Raw genomic sequence first — 21880 nt, 5'->3', positions numbered from 1 at the left:
CCTATTGCAGGAGAACTTTCCTAAACTTGTTGTGTATTTGAGGTTTAAAAAGGCTTCTGAAGTGTGTAATTTCCACTTTCCCTTACAAAAAATATATTGACCCCTATAAAAATGTCCATTTAATCTTAATCCACATAATAATTCACATTTTCTGTTGCTGCTGGTTCAAATTAAGATCCTACATCTGTAGAACACATCCATTTCTATTTCTCACTTTTTTGATGTGCAATAATCACTGATCTGGGATGATTTGATAGAGTTGCCAGTTCAGAGCTTGTACTGATCCAGTCAGGTAATTTTTCTGCACTTTTCTTCACAGAACACTGTGCTGAAGGTGACTGCTCCAAAGAGACGGGCGGTGTGTCTCATGCTCATCCTGGTGTTCTTCGTACTCAACACTGGTCCCCTGAGGTGAGCATTTTGTCTGTCTGTCAATGGGGGGCTTTTATGTCAGCCAGCCAGTCAATCATCTCTTTGCCATGTCCAGAGCCCGATAATTCACTAACATGCTGTATAAATTACGCGTTTTCTCCCAATGTCTCAGAAAAAGGGCCAAATTGAAGCCTTTTTTTCTCACGAAGGCTTCGGAAAGTTGGCTGAGAGTCGGGAGAGGAGAAGGGCTCGCTTGAGTTTTCCATACGCTCAGGCTTCCCAGAATTGCAGAACTAGGAATGGGGGAGCGTTGCTTCCCTTTCACACCGGCCGGTTCGGAAATTAAACCTGGAGATCAGCTGCACATACGTGCTTATTTATAGACTCCAAATGTTTCTATCACTCCGTTCCGATTGGACATGTTCCTTTGAGACGATTCAATAAACCCTGGCCAGGGACTGAACTTTCGCTAATGTTCCCAGTCATAGCTCAAGTCGATATCAAATGTTTTTTCAATTATTAAGGTCCTGCTGGGTTTATCTTTTGTCACTCACACGTTTGGATGAATTTCCAGGCATTTAGAAAAAGGAATTGGTTAGGGGTGTGTTATTTTATGGGGTGTGTTTTCATCTGATGCTACTGCACAAGATTTTGACCACTCTTTGGCATTGTTGTGTTGAGTACCTCTGTCAAATCTTACTGGGTCTCGTATTGTTTTGGCTCGAGTAGGAGGCCACAAGTTTATTATCCTCTTCTGTGTGTGTGTGTGCGTGTATATGCTTGTGTGTGTCTGTGTGTATACGTAGGCTTACGGTATGTGGCCTTCAGATTGCAGGCCTGTCTAAGACTAAGGCAAAGAAACTGGCAAGACGGGTATTGCTCTGTTTCAGCTGTTATGGGCAGCCTAGCTGGGTGGAGAAGGTACTTTTTATATCCTAAAGTGCCCGTGTATCCAATAACTTTTAAATGTTTGAATCATTCCTTGATGTAATGTGATTTGTGGATTCAGATAAAGTATTTAAAATTTAGCCTAGAGCGTAAATTAAAATCTTTGATTTTGTTCACACACAATGGATGTAAGTCATGCCTCTCCTAAGCCAGGTGACGTCTCTGTGTGGTTTTAAGTCTGTAGTCTGGCCACAATGACCAATCCTCTACTTCCTAACCTGTTGTTGTGATCACTCCTCTTCTTGTCTTCAATACCCATCTTGCTTGTTTCAAGCTTATGTGCATTTGGACCTTTTTGATAAAACGTTTTAACTTTTTGAGAAAATGATTTGAAGAGCCTTTATGGATTTATAACACATTAAACACTACCATGAATTTGTGAAATTGGAAACTTTTTTTGATCTTTGTAATAGCTTTAGCCACCATTGGATGTGAATGCGTGTTTGTGTGTGACTGATTCACTGCAGAACGATTCGGTCCTCAAAGGGAAATGCTCGAAAGTCTGTAATGCTCTAATGTTCTTGAACATGTGTGTGTCAGTCCATGTTGTTCTTGCCGTGTTTGGCCTGGCTTGTGTAACTGAAGACCCTGTCCCTCTGGTCTCAGTGTGTGGGAGTCGGAGCCCAGCAGCTCCAGTCTGTCCACGGGGACGCCACAAAGCAGCCGACATCTGCTCAGCTTCTCCCCCGACCAACAACAGAGGCGAGGGGAGGAAACACCAGCCCCGCAGTCCCCATTGGAGCCGATGGATGCCCAGTACCCACAATCCCACCAATCCCAGGACAGGTAATTACCACAACAAGAACATTAGGGTCCTCGAGAGTTTCTGGCCCAATATACATATCATGCTGTGTACTGTATGCATATCATGCTGTGTACTGTATGGACAGACGGACGGACGGACTGAGGGAGGGAGAGAGAGAGGGCGGGGGGGGGGGGGGGGGGCCTACTTGCTTTGGTGCAGCGCTATGTAACAAGGAGATCCAATGGTTTCTGCTAAATAGCTCACTGCCTTCTAATTAACAAGTCTATTTACACATCGGGTGCATTAGAGTTAGGCACAGGCTTGGATTGATAGGCTTTAAAGTCACATCTTTGCCTTTGCAAAATGCTCACAAACCAGGAAGAATATTTTGTTTAAGAAGGACAAAAAAGCTGAATTAAAGAGAAGTGGGTACCCTCAAGTGTTGGCTTCTGGAGGAGAATCGGATCCATCCAAGAGAACTTCATTCTGTCCAGGGAACCAGAACCGTAGAGGAATTGGCCGGTCGTTTCAGTTTGACTAAGCATCTATTTCCAGCCCTGTTTTTCTTTGTTTCTGTACAGCACTTTGAGATATCAGCTGATGTACGAAGGGCTATATAAATAAATTTGATTTGAATGGAAAGATTTCTCATTTTATCTTGGTGATAATATTTACATCCATTTATTTATTTATAGGGGACAGTGCACATTCATCAATATTACAGTAATTCGACATCCGTGTAAATGTGCCGGGGCTAGCCAAAAGCTTATACAGGACTCCTATATTTACCTTATTTAGACTCATTATTCTGTGGTGAAAAATCACTGTGTTGAATAGGAGCGTTGCAAGCAGAGCACAATATAATAGTATTACTTGTGGCGTCTCTTTTTAGTGGCCAGTTTAATTTGAACCAATTTGGCAAACTAATGTTGTCTCGCAAGTTTCCTCTTTAACATCAGTGTATAATTTCAGCACTAGTTATACTCGTGTTGTGTGTGCAGCTGTAGGATCTTAATTTGAGACAGTTTGCAACAGCAGAAAAACAATCCTGCATCAACAGGAAATGTGAATTATTATGTGGATTATAATTTATGGACACTTTTGTAGGGGTTAATACATTTTTTGTTAGGGCAAATCAAGAAAAACATTTCTACGTGGAAATGAGAAATACACTACAAGTTTGCATTTAATTCTTAAAAACAAAATAGTGATGAAATTAAGATCCTACATCTTTATCTCACTCAGTCAAAGATTATGACCTTGCTGTGTACAAGTCATATAGTTGACTGAGTATTTATTTTGGCACGAGTGATGCAAAACACACAAGAGGCCTTAAGAGATGACAGACATGTTTGCAGGAAGCATGCACTGTGCCGTGTATGAGTCATCCTGTATGTCACCCCTGCAAACAATCTATTCATATCCAGATTGACAGACTCTTTATAAACTCCTGGCTCACCACCGGTTGTCCCCATGTGTCCAGCTCTCTGCTACAAAGTACTATATAACTTCACTACAAATACCTTGTGGTAGTACAGCAGTAGTCTAACTGGAAGGCTTGGAGAAGGTTACATAGTCTCCCACTGAGAGAAACCACTTAAGGAGTGGAGCATTATGTAACCGATAGCTTAGTCATCTGGGCCCAGGCTATAGAACACAATACTGAATATCATCAAAGTATATGTTCACCAGCACAATGTGTGTGGACTCCTCCTTTTTGGCTTATGGACCATTTTAATGCCCTTTCTCCACCCTATTGTTCTAATCTGGAGCCCAGGGCTCATCCGAACAAGTGGATGTTCCACACAGATTTCAGGAGCAGACCATTTATCTAACTATTCCCAGGAGAAATCCAGTCCAACCTCTCTGCTCCTACTGTGTGTGTCTGTGCCTACCTGCGTTTGTGTGTGTGAAGATCCCACTGGCTCTGCTGGTTATTGTTGCAGCTGACTGAGCAGAACTCCGTAAAACGTATTAACTCAAACCGTTTAGTTTATGGCATTATTCATCAACTCAACCCCTTCTTTATTTATGGCTTTGTTCATAAACTCAACACCTTTTAATTTATGACATCTGTAAGAACCGATGCTGGAGATGAGCAGCAGGTACAGGGAGTACACATTTAATGAACGGACACGTGACAGAACAGGAACAGGGTCAGAACGGGGAACAAATGACATGACAATATGCTGAAGTCGGGGAACAACCTCGTCAACAGACAGATATAGGGGAGGTAATGAAAGCAGGTGATTGAGTCCAATGAATCGTTGATGCGTATGACAAGGGAAGCAGGTGTGCGTAATGATGGTGGCAGGAGTGTGTAACGCTGGGCAGCCTGGTGCCCTCGAGCGCCAGGGAGGGAGAGCGGGAGCAGGCGTGACATCATTCATCAACTCAACTCGTTCTTTAATTTATGACTTCATTCATCAAGTTGTTTTGTCTATTGAGTCATCTGCAGAGTTTTTGTTCCAGATGCCCGTTTAGAACTGATGAACACCTGGGACATCCAGAGTAAGTGACTGGTATTCCAGTTAATGCATTAAGGTCTATAGACCACAAGGAAAACCCACAACGCACTGCAGCATGGTCCTGTAGCATATCAGCTGCTGAATCACAACGAGATCAGAGGGGAGGGGAATGTGTTGTTGATGATTAATGTCGCCCTCGCTTCCTGTCTCTCTCTCAATCTACCCCTTTGATTCTGTTATCTCTCCCCCCCCAACTATCTGTGCTCTAGATGGGAGGACTATGCTCCAGAGGAGATGGCTTCCCACTCTCCTGTCTCCAGGACCAAGTCCCTCCGGTCAGTACTAACCAAGTCAATCTGATCAGTAGCCTTCTACCAGCAGATAATTTGGTTCTACAACTGTAGGATCTTAATTTGATCACTTTTTTTGCTGAGAATTTTTAGTGTGAGCTTCGCGATTGACATATTCACTGAAAACCCACGGTTATAGTATCAGTATTGTACTTTTCATGTAGCCTACTTTTGGCCAGCTAATAGCCTCACCACTGTTCAATTAACATTATGGACTAAACATTCAAATCCAGTTGCTGCAGGAATATTTTGCTCTGACAATATAGGTCAAATTAAGATCTTACATCTGTACTTAGCCTCAATCGTCCAGCCTTCTTGTCTATATTGTCAGTATGAAAGCAAGATTAGAACATCCGGTTAGGTAAGACTTGGGTACATCGATTTCAGAATTTGAATTCCATATTGAAATCACGGTGATAGCTACCTCAATTGAGTATCAATGAGTCCACTCAGTGCTCTCTGAAGAGCTAGACTTTGTCCTCCTCATTGTTAAGTAGACTGTAATGTGATCCACGTGGACCACTCATCAAACAAGTCTTCACCAGTCGTTTTGACGCCGTCACAGTTGACTGACAAGATGGATGGTGCTCAGTATGAAAACTGATGGCCCACACTTTAGCTCCACCCATGAGGTTGGATGAGGTTCATACTGTATGAAAGGCAACAGCAGCCTTCAACAGCTTTTACATAGAAAAATCTCTGAAAATCAAGTTTTTTAAAATTCTGTCATAATAAAATACAATATGGCTACCAAGTTCATTCCGAAGATGAATAGAAAGCTAATTTTCTTTCAGGCAATCAAAATAAGTTAATAAAGTATGATTTCTAACTGAATATTGGTTCTTCCCCTCCAGTCTGGCTCAGAACCTGAGAGGTTGGGTTCATCGACACGAAGAGGAGAGGACCAAGTCCACACGTTCTACCACCAATCAATCCAGACATACAACAACTGAACAGCACACAACCAAAACTGTCCTGGTAGGTTAGACACGCTTCTTCCCTACAAAACAGGGAAAAAGATACTAACTAGTTCCTAAGTTTTCCCTGGTCATGCAGGTTACATGGCCCTAATAATGAAGACATTTTAATGTCTGAACAGACGTCAGTAATGGTCCTTGCTGATTTTTGGACAGGTTAAGCAGTACCTCAGAGGCTATTTAAACTGTCAGTATGTAGGCCAATGTGTACTCCACAAGAGGTTTCAGGCCCTTGTCAACACGTCTCTCCGTGATGGTCCATTAAGTAGAGCTGCCACAGCAACATACACATATTCTCACTAGACTGTTTATCTTTCTTGTTATGAGGTCACAGCTGCCGACATCTGACACCATTTGGCTAATATTGTAACGATGTACGCTGAAAGTCGGGAAGCAAGTTCAGGGAGTGAAAACATTTAATAAATAAAAGAACAAAACGAACACAAACAGCGCACCGACATAGAACAGAAACAACGACGACTGGGGAAGAAACCAAAAGTAGTGACATGTATAGGGCAGGTAATCAAGGAGGTGATGGAGTCCAGGTGAGTGTCATTGTGCGCCCTAACGAGCAGCCTGGTGACAATTAGCTAAATATGTTTTTGTTGTTAAAACTAACACTCAAATTTAACCTCCGGGTGATAAATCCTTCCTTAGGTTAGATACTGATATTAGTTGATTGCATTTGATTTGTTTTTGATATAGCACTTTTTATTTTGTTTTTGACATCTGGAATGTGTTGTCTTTGACAACTTAAATATAGAGATAGAATAGTGGGGGCTATAGGTGAAGTGTTACAGTTTCAGACTGGCTTCCATTTGAACTCAGACTCAGTGAGTCAAGTCTGTAGTCTGCTGTGCTGCAGTCAGAATGTGAGGAGCCCAAATCATTAAATCAGTTTTACAGGCCTAAAATATTGGTCCCACCTGGAGACAAAGTCCTTTAAAAAAATGTATTTCACCTTTATTTAACCAGGTAGGCTAGTTGAGAACAAGTTCTCATTTGCAACTGCGACCTGGCCAAGATAAAGCATAGCAGTGTGAACAGACAACAGAGTTACACATGGAGTAAACAACTAACAAGTCAATAACACAGTAGAGAGAAAGTCTATATACATTGTGTGCAAAAGGCATGAGGAGGTAGGTGACTAATTACAATTTTGCAGATTAACACTGGAGTGATAAATTATCAGATGGTCATGTACAGGTAGAGATATTGGTGTGCAAAAGAGCAGAAAAGTAAATTAATATAAACAGTATGGGGATGAGGTAGGTGAAAATGGGTGGCTATTTACCAATAGACTATGTACAGCTGCAGCGATCGGTTAGCTGCTCAGATAGCAGATGTTTGAAGTTGGTGAGCGAGATAAGTCTCCAACTTCAGTGATTTTTGCAATTCGTTCCAGTCACAGGCAGCAGAGAACTGGAACGAAAGGCGGCCAAATGAGGTGTTGGCTTTAGGGATGATCAGTGAGATACACCTGTTGGAGCACGTGCTACGGGTGGGTGTTGCCATCGTGACCAGTGAACTGAGATAAGGCGGAGCTTTACCTAGCATGGACTTGTAGATGACCTGGAGCCAGTGGGTCTGGCGACGAATATGTAGCGAGGGCCAGCCGACAGGTCGCAGTGGTGGGTGGTATAAGGTGCTTTAGTAACAAAACGGATGGCACTGTGATAAACTGCATCCAGTTTGCCGAGTAGAGTATTGGAAGCTATTTTGTAGATGACATTGCCGAAGTCGAGGATCGGTAGGATAGTCAGTTTTACTAGGGTAAGTTTGGCGGCGTGAGTGAAGGAGGCTTTGTTGCAGAATAGAAAGCCGATTCTAGATTTGATTTTAGATTGGAGATGTTTGATATGAGTCTGGAAGGAGAGCTTACAGTCTTTTAATTTTTGTGTTTTGCTGTTTTAACTTTGTCAGTAACAATGTCTTCATACAGTTTTGTGAAGCTCACACTGTCTTTTGGTTCTCACGTTCAGCCAGTACTCAGCAGTGTGTCAGGCTCAGTTACATATACAAATGGTTTGAGGACATTATTGTTGATACATTGTGTTACTGTATGCACCACTTACTCTAGAAAGAAAACAAACTAGTAAAAACACCCAAAGATATGGTGCCACTAACATTAGTTGACATGGGAAGAAAATGATAACCAATGGTGTTTCTTCTCTTTGGGAGGATTCCACGTGCATCTCTAGCTTCCTGTGTAAGACGTATTTAGGGGTTGCCTAATTGGAAGTGGGGGGTTTCCACTGTGTATGACACCCTCAGGTAGTTCCAGGAAGTCAGGGAATTATCTGATGATCATGTTAAGTGAGGAAGAGGATATAAATGAATGTTTAATAATGTTAGTTGTGCAGCGTTTCATGCTCAAGGCTCTCCTAAACACGTAACCCTCAGGAGTCCTTGACTCAGCCTTTCTTTTCATTAGCTCCATCTCAAATGATACCATATTGTCTGTGTAGTGCACTACTACAGATGATCAGGGGGCCAGAACATAATTACAAATCATTTGTAGACTGCAAATTGAAGTCAAGAAGCCCAAACCGATATAATATTTGTCTAAAGCAGAATCATTTCAAACCTTGCTGACATTTGTATATAATCACATCACGTATATCTCTCTATTATGCGTGGGAATATGTTGAAACAAATTTCCAAAATTAAAATCACTTTGAGCTGATTTGCTGGTGTTTTTACAGTCTTATGTCCAACAATAAAAACTAAAAATATACTGTATATATTTGTTTTGCTTCAAAAAACTTACGGGGTCAAATAAAATGACATGTGGGCCAAATTTGACCTATGGGCTACCAGTTGGGGAATCGTGGCATATAGTACTAGTGATAAACTCTTCTCAAGGGAGTACTTTTATAAGTGAGATTTACAGTTTGCACACTGTCCCTCTGGATGTGTTTAACTTCTTCCAGACTTTGGGAAAACCCCTCTGCATTTGCTCTACCAACTGAAGAGGCACAATAGAGATTCATGATTTGTCAGACCAGGAGATGTTGTCTATGTAGCTTTGCATAATGTTGGCATATCCTCACATCATGCAACTTTAAAGTACACTTATCAATCAGTTTTGTTTGCCATTTGATGAAAAGCAGTTAGATATTTTTTAGCCCTGTGTGATTCAACCCCAGACTTTGAGTTTATGGGGGAAAACCCCCACTGATCCCAATGAAATGCACGGTAAAGCACAGACTTGGAGAGCCTTCGTCGAATTGGATGAAAAACGCCTGTCTGTAAATCTCTCTCTCCATCCTCACCAACCTGTTGTGCAGAAAGAAAAGGGACAAAGAGGAGACAGGGTTTGTTTTTGTCATATTTCCTGTGATATCACTTGAAATATTATACTGCCGTGTCCTACCAGGTCAGGCCAGATTCGTTGCAGAGCTCTTCTTGAAAACCGCTTTGCTCCACTCGTCTAGTCGCACAGGAATAAGGCTAGCACGCATAGTTTTAGGAGGATGGATATTTCAGGTGAAAAGGGAATCAAATTTACAGTACAGACTGTATCTGATACAATCAGGCAGAAGTCAAAACTCAAGCTAAAGTGGCGCCACTGTCTCAGATTCTGCAGTAGAAGCTGATTTATTTTGTAACATTTTTGGTTTCTCTGATGTGCGTGTCAATGCCTGCGTTTGGTTTATCTTGATTTCTTACCTCTCTATCTCCGTGAAGAGGAGCGTGTCCTAAATTGAGAAACTTGGCACAGAAAAAGTTATCTGTTTTTATCAGTTTCTGTATAGCACATCTGTGTGTGAGACTGTTTTCGATAGCATCTAACTTGCTGAATTATGGAGAGTTGGACGAGCATCTTCTAGATTTACAATCCCTTGCCTCTCTATCTCCTTTTGCACAGAGCAGATACCCCACTTCCTGGCTAGTCTCCCATTCCCTGCCTCTGAAAAACATCACCACAGCATGATGCTGCCACCACCGGGATGGCGCCAGGTTTCCTCCAGCCAAAGAGTTCAATCTTGGTTTCATCAGACCAGAGAATCTTGTTTCTCATGGTCTGAGAGTCCTTTAGGTGCCTTTTGGCAAATTCCAAGCGGGCTGTCATGTGCCTTCTACTGAGGAGTGGCTTCTGTCTGGCCATTCTACCTAAAATGCCTGATTGGTGGAGTGCTGCAGAGATGGTTGTCCTTCTGGAAGGTTCTCCCATCTCCACAGAGGAACTCTGTAGCTCTGTCAGTCACCATCAAGTTCTTGGTCACCTCCATGACCAAGGCCCTTCTACCCCAATCGCTCAGTTTAGCAGGGCGGCCAGCTCTAGGAAGAGTTGTGGTGGTTCCAAACGTCTTCCATTTCAGAATGATGGAGGCCACTGTGTTCTTGGGGACCTTCAATGTTGCAGACATTTTTTGGTACCCTTCCCCAGATCTGTGCCTCGACACAATCCTGTCTCGGAGCTCCACGGACAATTCCTTCGACCTCATGGCTTGGTTTTTGCTCTGATATGCACTGTCAACTGTGGGATCTTATGTAATCAGGTGTGTGCCTTACCAAATCATGATCAATTGAAAAATGTTGAGTCTCATAGCAAAGGGTCTGAATACCTATGTAAATAAGTTGAGTTTTTTAAACACATTTGAAAAAGTTTCTAAAAACCTGTTTTTGCTTTGTCATTACTCATTGAGGGGTGAGTTTTGAGGCTGATGGTGTCCGAAAATGTACACACTGATCTTCATTCACAGTGAAACCTGTTTTCTCAGCCGTGGGCCACTCATGCAATGACCCTTTGAACTGGCATGCCTGGATTCTGTCATTGCCATTGATAGGCTTTAGGCAATTGTTTTTAAAGTGTTACTTTCATCCCATCCGTGTTGGTTTTTACAGTAATATTGCATGTGTCATCCAACAATAACAGTTGTATACATTTTTTATTTAGATTTTTCCTTCAGAATATTTTAAAGGAACTTTTCAGCTTACATTTATTTTGAAGGTTATATACCTGTGCTTCTGTTTTACATGTAAATCACAGGATATGTGTAGCGCAGAGACAGGATGAAGATCAGTGCTTTTTCAGGTCAAACACATAATACAGTGGGCAAGGCTGTCAGAGAGCATGGATAAATCCATACTGGCTAAGGAAATGGTCAAATACATAATACAGTGGGCAAGGCTGTCAGAGAGCATGGGTAAATCCACAGTGGGCAAGGCTGTCAGAGACATGGGTAAATCCACACTGGCTAAGGAAATGGTCAAATACATAATACAGTGGGCAAGGCTGTCAGAGAGCATGGGTAAATCCACACTGGCTAAGGAAATGGCCAAATACATAATACAGTGGGCAAGGCTGTCAGAGAGCATGGATAAATCCATACTGGCTAAGGAAATGGTCAAATACATAATACAGTGGGCAAGGCTGTCAGAGAGCATGGGTAAATCCACACTGGCTAAGGAAATGGCCAAATACATAATACAGTGGGCAAGGCTGTCAGAGAGCATGGGTAAATCCACACTGGCTAAGGAAATGGCCAAATACATAATACAGTGGGCAAGGCTGTCAGAGAGCATGGGTAAATCCACACTGGCTAAGGAAATGGCCAAATACATAATACAGTGGGCAAGGCTGTCAGAGAGCATGGGTAAATCCACACTGGCTAAGGAAATGGCCAAATACATAATACAGTGGGCAAGGCTGTCAGAGAGCATGGGTAAATCCATACTGGCTAAGGAAATGGCCAAATACAAGAAAAAAGTGCCACATATATAAACAAAATGTCTCTAAGTTCCACTTGATTGTTTTGTCATCAATCAGCAAAGACAAAAGACACAATTCTATAGTGTTCTTCATTCAATGATTCAAGTTTCAGAATGGAGCGGTCTGGTTTAATAGCAGTGACTCACTGACCACCATTCTATAACATTTTCACAGAAGTCATCTGAGAGGCCTCAGACGACCCAGTCCAGTAACCAGGTGGTAACAGTCAGCTACTCTGAGTAAGTATTCATCAAAAATGGCAGAAACAATGTGTTGTGCAAATACATTTTAAATGGACCCTACAGTATTTTCAGTGTCTTACTTCAAACTCTTCAAAATTATTTTATGGTCATGTTTTCCCTTTTGGCTCCACTACTGTGGAGAATGAGAGGCCAAAACAGTTGTGTTGCTATTTACCAGCCCAACTACAACAGTAGCCTTTGCTACCAAGTCAATGGTAGACCTATGATACATCGATGCCCCACACATACAACTTGTGTTACACTGTGAGCTAGAAGTGGGAAGATGTTCCTCTAGATTCAACAGGGGAACTTAGAGTACTATTTCTAGATCACTTATTCCCTTAAACATAGTAATAGCATGGTAATAACTTTGTAATAATGTTTCATGTGAAGGAGATGGTGATTTTAGATACAGTAAATGTAGTTACATTTAATCAAAATCTCCTAGGTCTCTTTCTTTTAAATTCACTGACACAGCAGGCTGCAGTCATAAATATAGTCAGACCTTCTTTAAGATGTCAACTAACCTTAATTACACAGATTTCTATTATGTTAGATTTAGTTTTGATATGTCATATAGTCTATTTCACTGCCACCTCGCTCTCTTTCAGCAGACCAGGAAGTGAGGTTCTGGTGTACTACTCACCCCATCAAAGCTACAGCGACTTCTTCGATGAGTTAAATCGACGAGGCGATACTTTCTATATGGTGTCCTTTCGCCGGGTGAGTCACTCCATGCATATTCCATAGCATATTCCGTAGAAGCAGGCAACCATGTATCCATCTGGTTGTGACAATGTGCTGATCTCAAGGCCAAATTAAAATCTGGTCTGTAACTGTTTCATGACACAGTTTTGCCTTCAGCAAGTCTTCAGCGGATGAAACTGATAAGTAGGGAAGAAATGGAATCATGAAGTGGTTGTGAAACTATTTTTGAAGAGCATACTGAGCACTAATCCAGGGCACCCAAATTCAAGAGCAGATGATCTTTTGAAGCTAATGGAAATATTTGTTTTTCTTTCCTTCCTATTTTACCTCCCAAATGCATGAATGAATGGGGTTAGAAAAATGGCTGGTGCTGCTGATTAAACATGTACATTAGCGTTTCAATCATCACATATGAGCGTATGTAATGCATTTATATGTGATTTGTAACTTTATCAGTGTACAGTTAATGATTCACTAATTGACCTTGACACAAATTGCATTTGTGTGTTTTGATGTAGGCCTTTTGGATTTTGAGCGAGCACATTCGGAAGGAATGTTATGGTTTTCAGAGACGTAAGGCATGTAGACCTTATGAAATCAGTGTCCAAATTCAATCGGTGTCCATCTAGAACAATAAAAAGATGATCCTTGATGCTGTTCTTATATTCCTTTCATTCTGTGTGGTGTTTTGGATGAAATGACTATTTACGGTAACCAATGGTGTCCGTTTCTTGTTAAGCTACCAGATTGGAATTTCACTGCAATTTTTATTTGATGTAGCCTAACCACTGAATCTTTTTGATGTATTGATTGAGCACATTGTCCTTCCGTCCCACACATCTTGAAATCTTTTCTCTGGTGAAGTGGAATGATGTAGTTAAACATCTCCAATACATTTACATTAAAGTGAAAATTTAAATCATATTCACAACTGTTTATCGGCAACCTCTGCCAGGAAAGTATTTTCGATGACGAGCCTCCATACCTCCATTTTCATAAAAGACCCATCAACTGTAAACTATGAGATTCTTATATCTGTTATTCCGTCTCCTCTGATATGTCTCCATACATTCCTTTATACATTTGATGGAGCGTTTTATACACTTCTGAGGCTTTGTGAAAGCAGTCTCATGATGCTCATCGGCTGAATCCCTTCTTAGTTCTGTCGGTTTTATTCTTATTCTCAACCATTGCACCCCTAACACCCCTTACACCACCCTATTCATTTAGCCATCTATTCAGACAGCCCCTCTGAAGTCTTGGTTTGATTTTCAACGTTATTCTAACCTGATGACTGGTCAGGAAAGTCAGCAAGGACCATTCTCTTTGACGGCCTGCCAATGTCTGTTTTGTGGGAACCTGAGAGAGAAAGAGAAACAGACAGAGAGAAGGAAAGTGAGCTCTGATTGCAATCTCTTAACTCAATTAATTCAGAGCATCAACTCCAAGAGGCCCCTCTTCAGCTCTTTTGTGTGCCCATCAGCTCTGCTCTCTGAGGGCCCTTTATCCAGGATCAGATATCTGTTTCCTAAAGGCCCATTAACTGAGCCCCGATGGAGGCATTAACCCACCCACCACCTGCCTTCAGACCTGCCTGCATCATTCAGTCCGGATAAGAAGCTCTTGTACAATCGCCATTGTTTTGTATCATGGCCTCAATAGAAACCCTTTGCTGGCAAACCAAGTATGCTCCTTTCCAGAAGGTACTGTACATACGCCGTACATTGAGAGCCGTTGTCAATGTGTCAATCCCACACTCTGACGATCTTAAGCTGAGTGTCACACACGTACAGTAATTGCATGAATTGCACCTGGTTTAACCTCAAACAAGAGTTGTGATGTCATTGGAAATGGCTGCCTGCTTCTGTACGGTCTGTACTTCTAGCCCTCAAATGGGTCATTCAGCCAGCCATTGGATTGGAGTCCCTGTACTAGTAGATCGATTTTTAATTAAAATTATTTTTTTCACTCTTCATGCGATGCACACTGCAGAGAACACCGTAGGAAGAATTATCACTGAATTATCACAGTAAATTATTGTAATATTTGTTAATGTGTCAATTAATACCATAAGGGATGGGTTGCCAACTGGGTATTTGACACGGAAATAAAATGTCATTCATTAATTTCCTTTTTTTTATCATTCAGTAGAGGAGAATGTACTTTAGACGAGGGTGTGCAGCTGCAGCCGGCTCTCCTAAACCTAAGCTCTCTGTCTGGCCTGATGGGATGAACAGAGCAGCGTCTGGTCTCAGTGGCCTGTCTCAAAGAGCACGCCATGGCGCAAGTGATGGAAAGAGCAGAATGCTAACTTAATGCATTGGACCATGGCTGCTGTGGGAAAGAAAAGCTGAGCCCAAAGCTGAGCCCAAAGTTTTGTAGGTGAACATGATGATCAGGAATATATTCATACAGTATTTTACTGAATCACTTTTGATGATGATAATTGGCTCGCTGGGGTACTGTGCAAAGGGCAAAGAAATTTTTGGACAAAATGGTAGAAATGTTTCCCAATAAATAAATAAATTCCCGAAGCTCATGGAAACGTTCCATCTCCGAGTTCAGGGCTACCCACTTTTACAATCTTTGCCAAAGAGAATTCCAAAGGGAATTTCATTCAAATGTTAAATTTAAAACATTTAAAAAGGTATCATTTTTAGATAAAACTATACTAAATATAATCACATCACTAAATAATTGATCAACAGCACTCTGTAGGGTAGCACCATGGTGTAGCAGTAGGACAGCTAGCTTCCATCCTCCACTGAGTACATTGACTTCAATACAAAACCTAGGAGGATCATGGTTCTCACTCTTCCATAGACTTGCATAGTAATTATGACAATGTCCGGAGGATGTCCTCCAACCTATCATAAGTTACAGCTAGCTCGCAGTGCATAGAATGTGGGGAGTTGTTGACTCAGAACTATTTTGAAAAAAATCATTTTGCCTTTTTTTTCATTTAGTTTCACTTACTTAGCTAGCAAATGCAGCTAGCTAGTTTAGCTTCCTGAAACACCCTGCTCAAACAGAGGGATGCTATGTTAGCTAGCTGGCTATGTCTATCCAGCACAATACTGGAACTCTTCCAAGTCAAGGTAAGCTTTTAGTTTTACAAATGTAATGCCACTTCCCGGGGAAGGACTGCCCGTTCCATGATCTCGCCATCACGGTTGACAACTCCATTGTGTCCTCCTCCCAGAGCGCTAAGAACCTTGGCGTGATCCTGGACAACACCCTGTCGTTCTCAACTAACATCAAGGCGGTGGCCCGTTCCTGTAGGTTCATGCTCTACAACATCCGCAGAGTACGACCCTGCCTCACACAGGAAGCGGCGCAGGTCCTAATCCAGGCACTTGTCATCTCCCGTCTGGATTACTGCAACTCGCTGTTGGCTGGGCTCCCTGCCTGTGCCATTAAACCCCTACAACTCATCCAGAACGCCGCAGCCCGTCTAGTGTTCAACCTTCCCAAGTTCTCTCACGTCACCCCGCTCCTCCGCTCTCTCCACTGGCTTCCAGTTGAAGCTCGCATCCGCTACAAGACCATGGTGCTTGCCTACGGAGCTGTGAGGGGAACGGCACCTCAGTACCTCCAGGCTCTGATCAGGCCCTACACCCAAATAAGGGCACTGCGTTCATGCACCTCTGGCCTGCTCGCCTCCCTACCACTGAGGAAGTACAGTTCCCGCTCAGCCCAGTCAAAACTGTTCGCTGCTCTGGCTCCCCAATGGTGGAACAAACTCCCTCACGACGCCAGGACAGCGGAGTCAATCACCACCTTCCGGAGACACCTGAAACCCCACCTCTTTAAGGAATACCTAGGATAGGATAAAGTAATCCTTCTCACCCCCCCCTTAAAATATGTAGATGCACTATTGTAAAGTGGCTGTTCCACTGGATGTCATAAGGTGAATGCACCAATTTGTAAGTCGCTCTGGATAAGAGCGTCTGCTAAATGACTTAAATGTAAATGTAATGTAAATGCCACTGGGGCCCTCCGGTGTAAAGAAGATGTGAGAAGGAATACAACGTGGCTGCTATGAAACTGTGAACTGTGTTTACGTGTGATCTGTGGTGTATTCATTCCACCGATTCTGTTGAAAAATGTTTCTTAAACAGAAGTAAACGGGGATAAACATACCTGAATCTGTCCAATAGAAACTCTCGTTTGTAACTGTTGGACTAATTATACCCACTAACAGCTAGATGCAGGCAAGTCGGTATTGAATGTCACTATCTGTCCGTGTCACTGTCTGTCACATCAATTTTGTCTCTCGACCTGTATGCCCCTACATTGTAAATTTTCATTCATAGGCTAGGTTGTAGCAACCTCATGATGGGTACAGGGAAAATTTGAGTATCATGTAGTAGCCTAAACCTATCGCTGTTATATTTAACTGGGTGAATGGAATATGAATGTCATCCAATATGCTGTAATAGAAAATAAAATGCTCATTAAACAAAAAATGTTCCTCCCTTATCTGAAATGGCAGTGACTGCCACTGACATAGACAGCTAGCACTATCACTTGAAGCTTTTACTTCCTGCTTTGCTCCTATGGCTATACTCGCAATAGCCACCATTATGCCATCATTGATTTGAATGGGGACGCTCGTTTTATTCGATCTATTTCTATGTGTTTAACACTGTATCAAAGCTCCATAGTTTTGTCAGATGTTTAGAACTGGTGTTATTTGAAGGGCTGGATCAGAACCAGTCTCTGTCTATTTCAAGACTAGTTGTCCCTGGCTTCCATGTCTTAAAGCAGTGTTTCCCAACTCCATTCCTTGAGTACCCCACAACAGCACACATTTTTGTTGTAGCCCCAGACAAACGCACGTGATTCAACTCCTTGAGGGCTTGATCGTTAGTTGAAACAGGTGTACTTGTCTGGGGCTGCAACAAAATGTGTGTTAGGGATTATCAAGGACTGTCTTAAGCCAGAAGTCTCAATGTTTATCTCCACCTACTTACACTGTTATTTACACACTGTATTGCGCTGATCCAAACCGTTCCGCTGATCCAAACCATTCCGTATTTCACTCGGAAGCAGACTAATCATGTTGCTTGCTACCTTTAGCACACACTAATGTTTACCTTAGCCAGCTATGTTGATCTTAGGCACAATCACATGTACTCCCAATAGTGGCAGCTGGCTTCAAAACAAAATATTTACCTCTGTGCCGTCACTCTACACTGTAAACGTCTGACTTTTTGAGTCTTTTGGTATGAAAACTAGTCTTTGAGAGCCCTAAATTCAATGGTGTGTTTAGGAAGGGACCTCATAGCCCCTTCAAAGCCTACAGTATAGGCCTACTTTATAGTATATCTGTGCTACATCAGTGAGCTTTGGGATTAAGTTCCTAGTTTTTCCATGACTTCTTCTCTTTTCCCAGGGACAGCTCTGTTTTAACCAGACCTGGGTTCAAAAACTCCTTGAGGTATTTTCAAATACTTCAGCTGGGCTTGATTGAGCTTGCCTGGCGCTTTGGAACCAATAGAATAGTCACAAAACTGAAAAACCCACCACCCAGGCAGGTGAAAACAAACATGGAAAGTACTTTTACTGCTGCTCTATTCCAACTGGGAGAGGAACCGTCTGGTCAAGCTGGTGACAGCAGTCTCTCAACCATGCATGGTTCTGCTCTCCCAGACCACCAATATTTATCAAGACTTTTAGTTACTGTGTTTAAAGGCTAGGGCTCCTTGGAAGGGGCCTAGACGACTGGCTCAATCCACCGCATCCGCCTATGTTGCACTTCCGCATCTGCGGTGAAATGTGTTTGTCAGACCATGAGACATCCCGAAAATTGGTCTTCTCACAAAATCGTCTGTAGCGTCAACTGTTTTCCCTGTTCATGAGAGACTCATGAACACGATGCTGTTCTCAGTTTTTCCCTACAACACCTAAACGGGTCTTAGAACTTGTCTGAAGTTGGTACAGCCGAAGTGGTCCGATGACGTGTCTGCTAAGATACAAGACTAATTTGCTGGCGCATTGAGGAGTATACCACCTCAGTTACTGGCTTCATCAATAAGGGCATCGACAACGTCGACCCCACTGTGACCGTACTTACATATCCCAACCAGAAGCTATGGATTACAGGCAACATGCACACAGAGTTAAAAGCTAGAGCTGCCGCTTTCAAGGAGCGGGACACTAAGCCGGACGCTTATAAGAAATCCCTCTATGCCCTCAGATGAACCAGTGACGGCAAAGTGCCACATGCTACATGACTAAGATTAAATCCTACTACACCGGCTCTGACACTCGTCAGATGTGGCAGATGTGGCAGGGCTTGCAAACTGTTACAGACTACAAAGGGAAACCCAGCCACGAGCTGCCCAATGACGTGAACCGACCACGGGCTAAATGCCTTCATGCTCGCTTCAAGGCAAGCAACACTGAAGCATGCATGAGAGTACCAGCTGGGCGACTGAGTGATCACGCTATCCGTAGCCGATGTGAGCAAGACCTTTAAACAGATCAACATTCACAAAGCATGTGCGGACCAACTGGCAGGTGTCTTCACGGACATTTTCAACCTCTCCCTGACCGAGTCTGTAATATCTACATGTTTCAAGCAGACCGCCATAGTCCCTGTGCCCAAGAAAGCTAAGGTAACCTACCTAAATCGCTACCACCCTGTAGCACTCACGTCGGTAGCCATGTAGTGCTTTGAAAGGCTGGTCATGGCTCACATCATCATCCTGGAAATCCTAGACTCACTCCAATTCGCGTAACGCCCCAACAGATCCACAGGTGATGAATCACACTCCCCTCTGCCCTTTCCGACCTGGACAAAAGGAACACCTAAGCTACCGTTCAAAAGTTTGGGGTCACTTATAAATGTCCTTGTTTTTAAAAGAAAAGCAATGTTTTTTGTCCTTTTAAAATTTCAAGTTGATCAGAAATACAGTGTAGACATTGTTAATGTTGTAAATGACTATAGTAGCTGGAAACGCCAGCTTTTTTATTGAATATCTACATAGGTGTACAGAGGCCCATTATCAGCAACCATCACTCCTTTGTTCCAATGGCACGTTGTGCTAGCTAATCCAAGTTTCTCATTTTAAAAGGCTAATTGATCATTAGAAAATCATTTTGCAATTATGTTAGCACAGCTGAAAACTGTTGTTCTGATTAAAGAATCAATAAAACCTTCTTTAGACTAGTTGAATATCTGGAGCGTCAGCATTTGTGTGTTCGATTACTGGCTTAAAATGGCCAGAAACAAATAGCTTTCTTCTGAAACTCGTCAGTCTCTATTCTTGTTCTGAGAAATGAAGGCGATTCCATACAAGAAATTGTCAAGGAACTGAACATCTCATACAACGCTGTGTACTACTACCTTTACAGAACAGAGCAAACTGGCTCTACCAGAATAGAAAGAGGAGTGGGAGGCCCCGGTGCACAACTGAGCAAGAGGACAAGTACATTAGTGTCTAGTTTGAGAAACAGACGCCTGATAAGTCCTCAACGAGCAGCTTCATTAAATAGTAGCCACAAAACACCAGTCTCAACGTCAACAGTGAAGAGTCGACTCCTGGATGCTGGCATTCTAGGCAGTTGCAAAGAAAAAGCCATATCTCCGACTGGCCAATAAAAATAAAATATTAAGATGGGCAAAAGAACAGACACTGGACAGAGATTGCCAGCATCCCGGAGTCGTGTCTTCACTGTTGACGTTGAGACTGGCATTTTGTGGTTACTATTTAATCAATTTACTCATCAATCTGAAAACAATAGTCAAAGTGAAAACAGGTTTAGATTTTTTTTTTAAATGTATTAAAAATTAAGACACCTTGTTTACATAAGTATTCCTTTGCAATGAGACTCCAAATTGAGCTCTGGTGCAACCTGTTTCCATTGATTATCCTTGATGTTTCTACAACTTTATTCAATTGATTGATTTGGAAAGGAACACGCCTGTCTATATAAGGTCCCACAGTTGACAGTGCATGTCAGAGCAAAAACCAAGCCATGAGGTCAAAGGAATTGTCCGTAGAGCTCAGAGACGGGATTGTGTCAAGGCACAGATCTGGGGAAGGGTACCAAAAAATGTATGCAACATCGAAGGTCTCCAAGAACACAGTGGCCTCCATCATTCTTAAATGGAAGAAGTTTGGAACCACTAAGACTCTTCCTAGAGCTGGCCACCCAGCCAGGGAGGTGACCAAAAACTCGATGGCCAAGCTGACAGAGCTCCAGGCTTCCTCTGTGGAGATGGTTGTCCTTCTGGAAGGTTCTCCCATCTCTGCATCATTCCACCAATCAGGCCTTTATGGTAGGTTGGCCAGACGGAAGCCACTCCTCAGTAAAAGGCACATGACAGCCCTGCTTGGAGTTTGCCAAAAGGCACCTAAAAGACTATTAGACCATGAGAAACAAGATTCTCTGTTCTGATGAAACCAAGACTGAAGTCTTTGGCCTGGATGCCAAGCTTCACGTCTGGAGGAACCCTGGAACACTCCAGAGGGTGAAGCATGGTGGTGGCAGCATCATAATATGGGGATATTTTTCAGCAGCAAGGACTGGGAGACTAGTTCGGGTTGAGGGAAAGATGAATGGAGCAAAGAACAGGGAGATCCTTGATGAAGACCTGCTCCAGAGCTCTCAGGACCTTAGACTGGGGGGCGACGATTCACCTTCCAACAGGACAACGCTCCTAAGCACACAGCCAAGACAACGCAGTAGTGGCTTTGGGACAAGTCTGAAAGTCTTTAAATTGCCCAGCCAGAGCCTAGACTTGAACCCGATTGAACCTGGACTTGAACCCGGTTGAACATCTCTGGAAATACCTCAAAATAGCTGTTTCAGCGATTCTCCCCATTCAACCTGACAGAGCTTGAGAGGATCTGCAGAGAATGGGAGAAACTTCCCAAATACAAGTGTGCCAAGCTTGTAGCGTCATACCCAAGAATATTTGAGGCTGTAATCGCTTCAATAAAGTACTGAGTAAAGAGTCTGAATTCTTATGTATTTGTGATATTTCAGTTTTGTATTTTTAAAATAAATTTGGAAACATTTCTAAAAACCTGTTTTTGCTTTATCATGGGGTATTGTGTGTAGCTTAATGAGGGATGTAATTATTTTATTTTTTACATAAGGCAGTAACGAAACAAAATGTAGAAAAGTCAAGGGGGTCTGAATACTTTCTGAATGTAATGTATATAGAAACTGTTTAGTACCACAAAATACATTACATAACTAAAATATGTTCTTTTTATCTCTCAGATATAGAACTGACACTTCAGAACAAACTTATTTTAGATTTTTTTTTCTGTTTTCCATGTAGTGTTTGTATGGGCTAAAATCAGTGTTAGGCCAAAACATTTTTTAATACTT

General features: G+C 42.3%; 1 protein-coding gene across 8 annotated transcripts in view; it reads left to right on the top strand.

The window, feature by feature from the left end:
* The window catches only part of LOC124041974 (cyclic AMP-dependent transcription factor ATF-6 alpha-like), a 51301-nt gene that overhangs the window by 20569 nt on the left and 8852 nt on the right, over positions 1 to 21880 (top strand). For 7 of the 8 annotated variants that reach the window (XM_046360198.1, XM_046360196.1, XM_046360200.1 and 4 more), the window contains 6 exons: positions 320 to 411; positions 1927 to 2106; positions 4803 to 4868; positions 5738 to 5861; positions 11754 to 11818; positions 12433 to 12544. In XM_046360198.1, the coding sequence (XP_046216154.1) occupies positions 320 to 411; positions 1927 to 2106; positions 4803 to 4868; positions 5738 to 5861; positions 11754 to 11818; positions 12433 to 12544 (639 nt within the window). The remainder of the gene's footprint in view (positions 1 to 319; positions 412 to 1926; positions 2107 to 4802; positions 4869 to 5737; positions 5862 to 11753; positions 11819 to 12432; positions 12545 to 21880) is intronic. The other variant, XM_046360194.1, reaches the window with a different exon arrangement.

Source organism: Oncorhynchus gorbuscha, linkage group LG08, assembly GCF_021184085.1.
Source record: "Oncorhynchus gorbuscha isolate QuinsamMale2020 ecotype Even-year linkage group LG08, OgorEven_v1.0, whole genome shotgun sequence".
In the NCBI taxonomy this organism is placed as follows: domain Eukaryota; kingdom Metazoa; phylum Chordata; class Actinopteri; order Salmoniformes; family Salmonidae; genus Oncorhynchus; species Oncorhynchus gorbuscha.
Note: the sequence above shows the minus strand (reverse complement) of the source record. Positions and strands in the feature narration are given on the sequence as shown.